This window comes from Crocuta crocuta, unplaced genomic scaffold (assembly GCF_008692635.1).
Source record: "Crocuta crocuta isolate KB4526 unplaced genomic scaffold, BGI_CrCroc_1.0 scaffold282, whole genome shotgun sequence".
NCBI classification, from domain to species: Eukaryota; Metazoa; Chordata; class Mammalia; order Carnivora; family Hyaenidae; genus Crocuta; species Crocuta crocuta.
The window spans coordinates 8,182,735-8,195,733 of NW_027529174.1; the positions used below are offsets into that span (position 1 = coordinate 8,182,735).

General features: G+C 38.2%; 1 protein-coding gene across 1 annotated transcript in view; it reads left to right on the forward strand.

Moving 5' to 3' along the window:
* The first annotated feature begins 352 nt into the window (after window positions 1–352).
* Window positions 353–12,999, forward strand: part of GABRA2 (gamma-aminobutyric acid type A receptor subunit alpha2) — a 128,532-nt gene continuing 115,885 nt past the window's right edge. The window contains exons 1-3 of the mRNA XM_077757825.1: window positions 353–508; window positions 1,378–1,455; window positions 4,051–4,166. Coding sequence (XP_077613951.1) covers window positions 1,385–1,455; window positions 4,051–4,166 — 187 coding nt within the window. The 5' untranslated portion in view covers window positions 353–508; window positions 1,378–1,384. The remainder of the gene's footprint in view (window positions 509–1,377; window positions 1,456–4,050; window positions 4,167–12,999) is intronic.

Below are 12,999 nucleotides of genomic sequence, written 5' to 3' on the forward strand. Positions count from 1 at the left end.
CAGAGCTTTGGGAGGAACCTGGTCTTGACTGCAGGAGTGTGAAGGAATGAGTGGTGTATCAAGAGGGCTCAGGAAATCAAAGAAACTTCCTGCCGTCTGGTCCTCGCAACACGCGTTGAACTTGCTGCTGCGTGGATGCGCTGACGACTACGTACAGGCTGATTAGTCCCCTCGCCCTCCAGCGGGAGTGGTACCTCTTTACCTCTGCTCAGCAGCCACGTCGCTCCAGAGCCAGGGGATGCAGGGGGGCGGGCGGCAGGGCGAGGCCCCCGGGATCTANGACGCCTTCGCCTCCGTCTACTCCTCGCGCCGCGGCCGCCGTGCTCCGCGCTCCCTCCGGCTTCCACCAGCCCATCGCTCCCCGCTCGCTCGGCTGCTGCAGTCGCTCCCTCTCCTCTCTCTCTCTCTCTCTCTCTCACTCGCGCTCTCTCTCGCTCTCCCTCAAGTTTCCCATCTCCTCAGATCTGGGCAAAGGGAGGAAAACACCCGATGCTGCCTGCTGTTTCAGGTAAGGTCGCGCACGTTGGCCCCCGCGGGGACCCCTTCGCGTCCGCCTCTGCCTCCCGCGCCCGCCTCGTCTCCCCCACCCCACTCTCCGGCGCCCCTTGGAAACCGAGGCGGTTCAGCTCGCCTCCTCCTCCCCAGCACGTTTAGAAAATAATTTCGATACTCCTCACCAGAAGCGCATCCGCAACTACAATGAGAGCCGAGACGCCCGGCCGCCCGGCAGGCTGCACGTTAGCCTGGCTCTTGTATAGTCTGCAACTTTGCACGCAGTGANGACGTGGTCTCGGGCAACTGTGCAGGGGCGGGGAGGGAGCGTCTTTTATTTTATTTCCTATTATTTTAGAAAGGGGTGAAGAAGTGGAGACGCGAGGACTGCCGGTCCCTCTTACGAAAAGAAGAATAATCGAAAAAGTGGGCTGGCTGGCTGCCCCTTGCTTTTCCCGTTGGGGTTGCGGGGGTGGTCTTGGTTGAGGGGTTGTGGCACCCCGTGCCCAGCTCCCCTCCCCCTTCACACTCTCCCCTCCGACCCATTCTCTTCGCCAGCTCCTGTGTCAGTTCAGGGTCCCGTGTGTTGTTATTACGTGTCTGTGTGAGCACAAAACAGGGTTTGCTGGCGATGGGGCCGGGGGAAGTTCCCGGCAGAGCAAAGTCTGGTTATTTGGTCATCTTACTGTCAAGAGGGAAAAAAAGAAAGAAAAGAGAAGACACCCCCCGAAACCCCTTCATCACACCCCACACTCGCTCCGGTGGAATAATTCAATAGCATTAACTCCAGTGCTCACATCCATTGACATTCTTTTGGGCTGTTTGGATGGTAGGACTGACTGTAATTTTAAGTGTATTTTGTTTTTCTTTCATGGCTTTCCAAAGAGCGGCGATGAAGATGAAATTAAACACTTACAACATGCAGTTGATTCTTCTTGTTTTCTTGGTGTGGGACCCAGCCAGGTGAGACACTTATTTATTGTATTTGACTTTTTAGATTCAGGTGTGTTTCTTGAATGCCATCCATCAATGGAGGGCTGGCCTTTGAGAAGCTGAAGTATTTTGAAGAATCAATTCTAATGGAAAAAAAAAAAGATTGTATCAGGAGATTGAACTATGAAGTGGCAGAGACTATAAAAAGTTCACAGCTTATGGTTTTTAGTGATAAAATAATGCAAGTGATCAGGAACATTTCCTTAAAAAAGAAACGAAAATCACCAAAGAAAAGAATATCCTTTGAGTGACATATTCTTGCAAGGTTTTGAAGTGGTTAAGTTGTATGCATTTATGACACCAACATTCAGTAAAGAAGCCAACAGTTTTTCGTTAAGCCAAACAGAAAAGCGCAAGCTAAAATGGTTTGACTGTTAACTTGATTTTTTTTCTGACTTCCTTCCTTCTTTTCTTTTCTTTCTTTCTTCTTTTTTCTTTTCTTTTCTTTTCCTTTCCTTTTTTTTTTTTTTTTTAAGTAGTCCTGGCTCTTTAGTCAACATAGAAAGCCCCAAAGGATGTGTGAGTCTTTAACCTCTAGGTGGAGGTAGTATACAACTTCACAATTACAAACAATAAAACAAAAGCTTGATTTATTCATCAACTTTTCCTATTATTGATTTACAAATCTTTTATTCGTAAAATGGTCACTGTCTTGCACAGTACTTATTTTAGACATGAGACTAATTTTACTTTGCCTGTGTTCTACAAACATGAAGTTAATTCTTAATGCTTTCCATAATATCATCTTAGTTGTCGTCTTTTCTGATTTTTATTATCAAATGGGCATTTTTAATTTATTGTCCAAATTTAGGCTATGATTTTCAAAATGTTAGAGGCCTTGAAATATAAATGATAAGAATGTTCATCTAACCAGTCCTTTTAAAAAATGTCTTTTTATATCTTTATTTCCCTTTTAATTTTTCATTTTCCTGTCAGTAGCTGTCACAGTATGCAAATATTTTTTGTAGAATTAAGAAGAAACCTCTTCATAAAGGCTTATTTTTAGTTGGAAAACAGCTCCTCATTTAACATCTTAATTTTGAACTTAGAAAAAGAATTTAACATATGATTAAATAACACTTTTCAGTGAAAACCTCTGTGGAACTTTACGATTATTGTAGTGATTGGTTTTGGAATTAGCTTAAGGTAACATAGAAACTTTGGATGCTGGAGTTTTGAGAAACTCATTTGCTGACATAATTTGTAAATGTTTACCTGTATTTCAGTGTTTTAATGTTTTCTGTGCTCTCAAGACAATATTTGTTTGAAGTTGGTTACCTTTTTAGTTACTAGCTGTGTAATCATTTAAATGCAAATGGACTCTGTCAATGACCTTTTACACAGTACACCTTGATCAGACTGCTCTCTCTCACGTATAATCTTTGATTTTAAAGGAAGGAGCATACCATGGTCAGTTAGTAACCGCTGAAGGTCCTCAGTGTTTAACCATTATTTCCCTCTACTAGTTTTCTGTTCTATATTTGACCAGTAATGCTCATGCCAGTATTTTATTCTATTATATAAATGATTCTTTTTTTGGGCCAGTAATTTAAATCTCTGAATCATTCTAGGGGAAAAAAAAATGGCAATGAAAAGGGACATTCTGTTTTATGCACCAAATTGCTGGATGTCACAGAATCAGGTCTCTGGCTTTCTGATGGAGAAATAATGGAGAAAATCACTGCCTCAAACCCTTTCCTGGTGATATTTTAAGACCATTTGTTCTCTCTGAAAATTACACACGCACATGCACACGCGCGCGCGCGCACACACACACACACACACACACACACACACACAAGTAGTGAGCATTTTAATCTTTAGGTAACCCCTATCGCTCTCCTCAGAGACCAGTCAGGAGGGGTATACCTCCAAGGCTTCCTTCACCCCTGTATGTGCCCCTGTTCCTTTCTGCTCCCCTGCATGTGCCGCCTGGCTACAGTGGAGCCTGGAACACAGCCAGTGGAGTTTCCCTGATGTCTATATTGCACTTGGCCATTGGGTGGAGGTATACCCAAAGTAAGGAAATAATCTCTGTTTGAAAGAGAAAAACGACATACAGAAAAAAAAAAAAAAGGCGTTTATGAGGAAGATAGAGAAATTTTCTGCCTCCAAGGAAGCCATTTATTTTTCAATTAATATTCAAATCATTGAAGTATTATTTCAGGAGTCATTTTGGTTATTGTACCTTTTTTTAATGCAGAGTAACATTACTAGTAGTGTCTGCATGTGATCGTCTACAATCATAATATATTCTAGGGGATGGATTTTAGAAAATGAGTGCCCACACTGGGTGCTAAGTGGCAGAAACCTGAAATAAGTTTGACGTCAATCTTTCTGATAATCTAGTGTTTAGTATCCATTTTCCACAACATATTTATCTCCTCCATAGACATGCTGGTATTTATAGAAGTGACAAAAGAGGGAAAATGGGTGGCCCTAATAGCTTAGAGAGACTTAAAATTCAAATCAAGGAAGCAGAGCATGTTGGTACTTCTACAACATACATCCGTATATATGTGTATATATCTATGTCTACATCAGCTTGTAAAATTATCTGTTTAGGTTGGTGCTGGCTAACATCCAAGAAGATGAGGCTAAAAATAACATTACCATCTTTACAAGAATTCTAGACAGACTTCTGGATGGGTACGATAATCGACTTAGACCAGGACTGGGAGGTAAAAGTAGTTTTACTTTTTTAAAATTCTCATACAATGATGTGTCTAAAAGTTAAGAGTAGTATACATATTTTAATACCTTTTATGTATGAGTGCATGTATTAAATAACCATGGAAATTGAAAGTAAGGTATATGAAATAAACATTATTTGTGTTTCCTTTCATACACACACAATGTATTTAACATATTTTTTATAGAATGCTTAAAGTCATGTAGAACCCACATGTTCTGCATTAAGAGTTTTTAGATTAGTTTATTTATAATGGCTAAGTTTTCAAACTTAAAGTATATTAAAAGGAAATATTATTGGGTAGATATGCCCATGTCATATCTTCATGTATTACAGACGCTTGTTTTCACAGTAGTACAGATAGGAAGAAATGAGGCACATGATAAAAAGTATGTCTGCGTTGTATTTCAACAAATACACAACTTAGGATTCTATGATGATACTTCTTTACCCATGCATATGGTATTTCTAAAATATAGTACAGGTTTGGCATGCTTGAAACTTCAAAGACATTTCAGATACACATTAACTGTAGGCCTAAATTTATTGGACTGTGGCATAGTTTGATTTCAGATGTAAACATTAATTTTCAATTCAGAAAAACAAGTCAGCTTTTATCCATAAAGCTAAAGGAAATTAGGCTTGGCTAATATATTAATTTTTAAAAATATGTTAAATTTTAATTAACTTCTATTTATCCTTAGCTACATGATACTAAGGAAATTAGGTAAAGTATGATTCTGACTCAAAACATTGTTACTTGTTAATTATAATATATATATGTGTATGTATAAATATATATCTGTACACACATTTCACATGTGTATGTAATACTTATTTAGATGTATAGTTTATTAATTAAAAGTAAAGAAAAATTAGTTGAACAATTCATAAAAGATTTATATAGTTATACAGTTAGCTAGTTTATTATGAGGCTGACAACTTTGTAATATTAAATTGCTTATAAAGATGTGTACTGACTAGATGCCTAGATGTTTATGTGAATGCTTTCTTTGAAAAAAGTAGGTTATTGTTAATTCTATATATATTTGCCAGTGTATGGTTTGGATTGTCCAGGAGTCAGAAAAAGCCAGGAAAGACCCAACTTGTTGTTAAATAATACACTATTTATTGCTATTAGTTTTTCTTGGAATCCCTGAGAGGTACCTTTAAAAGGAAAAAAAAAAACTAAATGGAAAATAATACTTCTTTAGTAATTAATATGTCTAATGAGCATGAATATAAGGAATCACTCTCCATGTTAGCATGTGAAAATGAACTATTGCCAAGCATAAGTCTATCCTAATTCATGATGGTGGTTTATGAGGAAGATTATGCTAAGGCAGACATTTTTCCCAAGTCATAGATTTTATTTTTTAAAGTAAATTATGCGCTGTCAAAAATCTCAATATTTGACTGAGACCTTGGGTTTTGTCTCTGTGAGTTTTTAGAAGAAATATCCACACTGTGGGTATGTGGTTGGGGAGCAGAAACTACCTGATTCAGGACATGGGTATTGCTGTTTAGCTCTTCATATTTCTTTTGTAATATCTCTTACGTTCTTTTTTACTTCCACTGTCACCACTCAAACATAGATCCTTGTCACTGTATTATTGAGGTAATGCAATAGACTAAGTGGCTTTTCTTGTCTAGTGTCTTCCTCAGTCCTTCTCTGATATTGGGCACGTGCTAATATCTCCCATTCACATTACTGTTCTTTTATTCTTACAATGGTTTCCGCACATCCCTGTCTTTTCTTGATCATCTTTTCTTGATTCCCCATCTTTTCTTGGCCAGATAATCTGTTTTTCATGTAAAATGGCCACGATATACCTACCTTTCTGCGTTATAGGCTTGTTGAGAGAATTCTAGAAACAAAAAGTGCTTATGAAGCTGGTGCCACATGGTAGGAATTCAACAAAGATCTAGCTCTTCCCTCCTCACTTAGATTCTTAATTTGCCAAGCAGGGTTTTCTACATTCTACTTCCTGGCTTCATTTTTATTTTTCCTCCCTTTTATCCTGCACTTCAAATGCATTTGTTCATTTTCTCTTGATAATCCATTCACATCTGTTCCCTTGGCCTTTGGTCGTATTATTTCCTCTCACTGGAAGTGTTTTTCTCATCCTCTTTGATGATCGAAACCCTTTTTCTATAAAGACCACCTCAACACTGGTCCTCGAGTAAAGATCTTTCGTAACTGAATTGAAGCACCCAGATTCAATTTTCTCTTTGTTGAATTTCTTTAGCAGTTGTCAGCTCTATATCTCATTTGGAACTTATTATGTGCTATCTTGGATTATATATTACCTTTTTGTGTGTCTCTTGTTACCTTAACAACACTGTAAGCTCTTTGAGGCAAGATATTGCATCATAAATCCTCTCTACTCTCAGCAACTAAATATTGATTTGCATATTGTGGCCATCAAATAAATGTTGATTGCTTGATTAACTTTTCTATGACCAGTTAATCATCTGTAAAATGGGGTTACTCATATTGGGCTCACCTTTAACTTAGGAATGTTGAGATAATATGTTGGGTAGTGTGCTGCGGAGAGGTAATGGGGCTTAGTGAAGACCTAACTTAAGATTTTGAAGATTTAGGTACAATCCCAGCTCTTGTTGTGAGTGGTCCTATGACCTTTCAACACTTAACCTCTCTGGGTCCACATCTGTCATCTATAGAGGGTGATTACTCATCTTGTTCTTAGAGCATTTGATGAATATTAAATAGTATGATATATGCTAAGAAGCTGGCACAGTGCCGGGCATATGGTAGAGAATTAATAAATAACAGTACCTAAAAGACTTTCAGAAACTTATAAATTTACATTATTATTATGATTACTTCTGCTTCCAAAACTCTTTGCCTGCCTGTTCATATGTCATTTCACATAGAAAGTCCAAAGGAATTACTTGTGTCGTTAAGTCCCAGAAATTAATAAAAAGGAGAAAATGGGTTTGATTCCATTTTAATATATCAAACAGAACATCTCTATTGATGAAAAACCTAGATAATTAATTTCAATTATTATTTTCTTTCCTTTATAACTTTAACACAAATCAGTATATAGGAAAGCACAATCAGTTTGGACTACAAGTTAAAAAAAATTGTTCTTTTCACTTGGCTCGACCACTTACTTGATTTTACCCTCGTCAAGTTCCTTAGACATTCTGAGCCTTGGGATTTTCCTTGGGAAAATGGCAATAATAGTTTTTTATCCTGAGAGGAGGAAGGTAAATTGAGATTCATGTATATGATAAAGATGATGCAATACATTGAGTGAAAGAGGCACTTGGGTGCTTCAGTCGGTTAAGCGTCTGGCTCTTGATTTCGACTCATGTCATGATCTTGTGGTTCATGAGATTGAGCCCCGTGTGGGGCTCTACACTGACAGAGTGGTGCCTGCTTGGTATTTACTCTCTCCCTCCCTCTCTCTCTGTCCCTTTCCTGCTCTTGCTCTCTCTCTCTCAAAATAAATAAACATGAAAAAATTTAAAAAATACATTGAGTGATAAAATGTTAAAGTATTTTATGATGAATAAGAGTCTCTTTAAAATTTGTTATATTATGCCACTCAACTGTTCAAAATTCTGCAGTCATTTCTACTTCATTCAGAGTAAAAATCGGGTTTCTTGTGGTCATCTCCACAGCCGTGCATGATCTGTCTCCTTATTCTTTCTTTGACCTCGCACAACTCACCCTCTTGCTAACCCTGCTGCAGTCACATTGGCTTCCTTTCTGTTCTTTGAACACACCAGGGTACTCTTTGGAGCTTTTCCTCTGGCTGCTCCCTCTTCCCTGGATATCTTTTGATCTCTCCTTCTCAATGAAGCCTACCCTGACCAAACAAATAAATACCAGAACCTGGCTACCTCTTAATAATCTCCCTTACCCAGCTTCATTTTCTATTTCCTCAACACTTACTATATTTTGATATATAAAGTAATTTATTTCTTTATTACTTTCATGGAAATTGCTTATTTTTGGCTCTTTTGCTAGAATGTAGGCTCATTGAGGTCAGGGATTTTTGTCAGTTTTGTTGCTTGATTCACTGGTGCGTCATCTATCCCAGCATCTAGAACAGGATCTGGCATATGGTAAGCACTGAAATATTTTTTGAAGGATTTTAATTTTATTCATGTATTTTATTATTATTATTTTTTACTGTGCTACCATGAAAAGAATCAACTATAGAACTTACCTTATCCTTAAAATCAGTGGAACAGTTATCACTTAATTTACACAGTGACCTTCCACTATTAGCATCAGCATATTTTGGGATGACATCTTGGTGAATTAGAGCTATTATAACCCCAGTTACTCAAATCCTGACTCCTGTTCTTTGTGATTCTGCCTTTGAACTGTGCGATTTGGGGTGATTCATTTATCCCATATGCGACTTAATTTACTCATCTGTGAAAAGGGAAGTGAGGATCCACCTATTCTGTTTATATCTCACAAGGATATGATGTGGTTCGGGTAAATGAAAATTCTTAAGAGAACATAATGTGACATACAATTGATAAGTGTTAGTGTTGTTGGGAGTACAGGGAGAATTCTTCAAGAAAAACATCTTAGGAGGTAGTGTTCTTTGAAAACACGCCAAGAAAATGTTGCTAGGTCTTGTGCGTTTGGTAGGCTTAATTCTTTGTGAGTCTGTAAACCTGAGATGGGTTTGCCTTGACATCTTATCTACTGACACCATACATTGAGATTAGCTAGAACTAATAACTGAATCAGTTTTTCCTCTTGTCTTCATTTTAGTCATCAGAGCTAACAACTTGGAGTATCGCACCCCAGTGTGGATTTTTATATTCTATAAGCTTTCAAATTGTTAACTAAATAAAAAGAACAGCATTTGTTTTTTGGGCCAATTTTTATGGGGTCATTAGAAAGATGAATGTGTAGACAGGCCTGGTACATTTATGACAGCTAGCATCCACAATGCTCAACAGTGACAACTATTAGAAATGACAAGGCTTGGTATCTAAATTATAGATTCAATCTGGAAAATCTAGATTGAGTACCATGCTTAACTGCATTTTGAAAAGCTGTTTCGAAGAGGTCGTCTAGATAGATTTATTTTCTATCTGTACTCTTGTTTTATACTCTGAAACCTTGAAGAAGCTTTCTGCTTAAAGCTATGAAAATATGATGTCAAATCATAGGCTTAGGGTCTGAGGGTGAGTTTTCTAGCTTCACTCTTGTATATTTACCTTCAGGCTGTAAAGAGATGGACGACAACACGTTTCAATGGATTTTACTACTCTCGAATTTATAAGAAATAAAATATAGGCTATTCAGTGGGAAAGTTTAATAAAGAAAAATCTGATCTGTCCCAGAACCTAAGAGGGATTCTGTCCTCAAAATAGCATTGGATTACTTTATAAAGTAATGCTTAAGATCAATGCCTTAAGATACCAACACCTTTGGGTTTGAATTCTGTTGCCATTATAAAATAACTATAAAACTTTCAGCATGCTACTCAGTCTCTCTTTGCTTTGGTTTCTTTATTTGTAAAATAGGAGTAAAAATATGTGACTCTTTGGTTTGTTTGGGAGTTAATTTTTTTTTTACATCTAAATCCTTTGGACAGTATATGGCAAGCAGAGAAAGAACTCAATACATGCTTTATTGCTGCTCTTGTTACAATAGAATGCAATGGAGGGCATCACTCAGTGTTTCATTTAATTTATAAAAGCTATGACTTCTCCAAAAATGATAAGTTTGTAGCACACATAACCCAGTTTTAAAGAAAGGAGAGGTTGTATATTTCTTATGTAGTTAGTTTCACTTGTAGACACACCTTTGTATATGTACAGAATCTCTGAAAACAAAACCAGTCACAGAAGAAGGATGACATATGTATTGCTCTGTATAATTATTATCATGACATATAATAATTTGGCATCATCAGTGCATGGTAATAAATTTGCGGATAGGAGAAAAAGATATATTTACAGAGTAGAACTTTGCCATATAACATTAATGATGATTTTAGGGATATAAAACTGAAAGCATGTTGATCTGCCTACCATGCTGGGTACTTGAATAGCAAATATCTGGGCCTTGTAGCCAGAGTATATGTCTGATGCTTGACAGTATCTTAGGAAGTGACAGGCAGTGGAGCCATTGGGACTGAAAGAATGCACAAAGAATAGTCTGGTATCTCTACGTAGAATTGGAAGTGGGGGAGGGGAAAAGCGGATTGCAAGATGAGCAGGAAAAGAGAGATTGTGTGTTAAAAAGTTCTTGTCTCAGATGGAGGCAGAGGGAATGCCTTTAGTAATGGGGCCTCTGCTTCTCTGTAAAGCTGTGATGTTTGGCATTGTCATTCAGCGGCTGGTTGGGACTGATGTTCCCAAAGAGGCTCAAGGCAGCTGAGAAGCTTATCTTACTTCCCTTCTGACTCAGGCTGCTGGGGTTTCCTGCAGTGCTGGAGTAGGATATCATTCAGAATCAGCTGTAGGCAAAAGAAGATTCCAGAGTCTTTTAATGGTCTTGGCCACTGTCTTCTCCACTCACTTAAGTTTGCCTAAAGATCACAGGGAACAATGCATTTGATTATTTCATGAATGAGGAAATAGAAATAAGTTGGGAAGATTTCACACAAGTGTGTAAAAGAGCTTTTGATAAAAGTGTAAGTGACCATTATCAATTGTCATTTTCTGTTTATTTAAAATTATCTTGTGGGAGGCACGAAACACAAAAAGCAGAAAGGTACTAGTTGCCTGAATTGGGGTACTATTGGGAGGCTGGAAACTCTGGGTCCGACCTCCAAAATCAGTTCCCTCCATTTTGTCTGGGGTCTGTTTGTAGTGCTGTCCCTCTGGCATGGAAATAGTATGGGCTTCATCACATCGCATGCTCCCTTAAACTGGAAGCATAGTAATGTTATGTACAGGCTTCTGGATTTTCTTTTTAGTATGAGGCAAGACCAAGGAACATCTTAGCGTTTCTGCACACCCCCTCTAATGCTGTGCTGCTGGTCCACTCCCTGGTAGAGAATGTTACCAAGACAGGCATCTTCAGAAATGGTTAGATTGAGGAAGTTTTGCAGAACTATTTCTTGGTTTGTTATTTGAACTAGGTACACAGCATGTGACTTATTTTTAGGAAGGGCAAACTAGATAGATTGACAGCAATGGTGTGCATTGGATTGGATGGTGGTGTTTTCTTCCCAAACACCATTTCTCCAACAAAATTCATGGTGACATCACCAAAGTGCATGACCAAGAGAATACTGCTCAGGTTTTCATAAAATAAGGCTTTTAGCCTTAAAAGCACACTTAAAGCACACTTAGTTAACGACAATTTTTTCTCTCAACCATCGCTGCTGGAAAAGTGTTGCCCTCAGTCATAATTTTGAGGGACTGTTATTTTTGCTTTTTCAGACACAAGCATGCCTCTCACTCACTGCGTTTCCTCTCTAGCATTTAAGCTCAGGTGCAATCCGTGTTTCTCTTTGTACCCCCTTAACACACTGGAGAAATTGGACCATAAGCATGACCGATCCATTTGTTTTGGTGTTATTTTTTGATTGCTACAGCTCAATCATATTGTAGAAATCTATATTGGTAGTGGAGGTGGCCAAGTGAACAGCTTGGCCAGTCAGTAATTCATTACTTTTCAATGTGTTAACATGGAAAGAATCAAATTAAATTATTCTAGTATTTTGTTTCTTAATACATGTCTATTGAAGGCTGATGATGTGCCAGGCATTCTGCAGAATATAAAGAGGTATAGGGTGAAGTCTTCATCTCTGGTGGTTGAAGTCCCCTGGAGGACAGATGAAGTAGATACACTATGATTCTCAAAATAGCTTGAAATAGTACAGCATATGTTTCATTATAGGAACATGCTATTGAAGTTTAGAGATGTAAGAAATCACTTTTCTGGTACTATAACTGGAGTTGGCCAAGTTCTATCTCTATAACATGATTCATGCATTCAAGTATTTCTTACTAAGGGCCAAGTATTTTCTGGGTTTTTTTGAAATGCTGGAAATATTTTGATGAATAAGACCCAAACTTTGCAGAAATTCATATCACACCATATTTGGGGGCTTTCTGCCTTTCAAGTGTCCTAAACACTGGTTTCTTCTTTCCCTCCTTAATTAAAAATACTATATAATCACCCTATGTTTTCTTTACTGAACATATGTCTTTTATCATAATGGGAAGAGTGATTTGGGGTATATTTGCTGTCAGACTGAGAATTTTATCTGTAGAAGAGTATAACATGCAGAGAACATATCTTTCTGTGTCTGTAGCAGAGGTGTTGAGGGTATTTATGTTAAGAATAGCTTTCTCAGAGGTAGTAAGGTAAGTGTTAATTCTCAAAATAGGTGAAATTTCTTTTTTTTTAATGTTTTATTTATTTCTAGGAGAGAGAGAGAGAGAGAGAGAGAGAGAGAGAGCGTGAGCAGGGGAGGGTCAGAGAGAGAGGAAGTCACAGACTAAAACAGGCTCTAGGCTCTGAGCTGGCAGTCAGCACAGAGCCCGATGCGGGGCTCGAACCCACGAACTGCGAGATCATGACCTAAGTGAAAGTTGGACGCTTAACCAACTAAGCCACCCAGGCGCCCCTCAAAATAGCTGAAATTTCTGAACAATTCTCAGTTCTCTTTTTCTTTTATATTTTTAGTGTTTATTTAGTTTTGAGAGAGAAAGAGAGAAAAACAGAGTGCAAGTGGGGGAGAGGCAGGAAGAGAGGGAGACACAGAATCCAAAGCTGGCTCCTAGCTCTGAGCTGTCAGCACAGAGCCCAATGTGGGGTTCAATCCCTTGAACCATGAGATAATGACCTGAGGCATCCG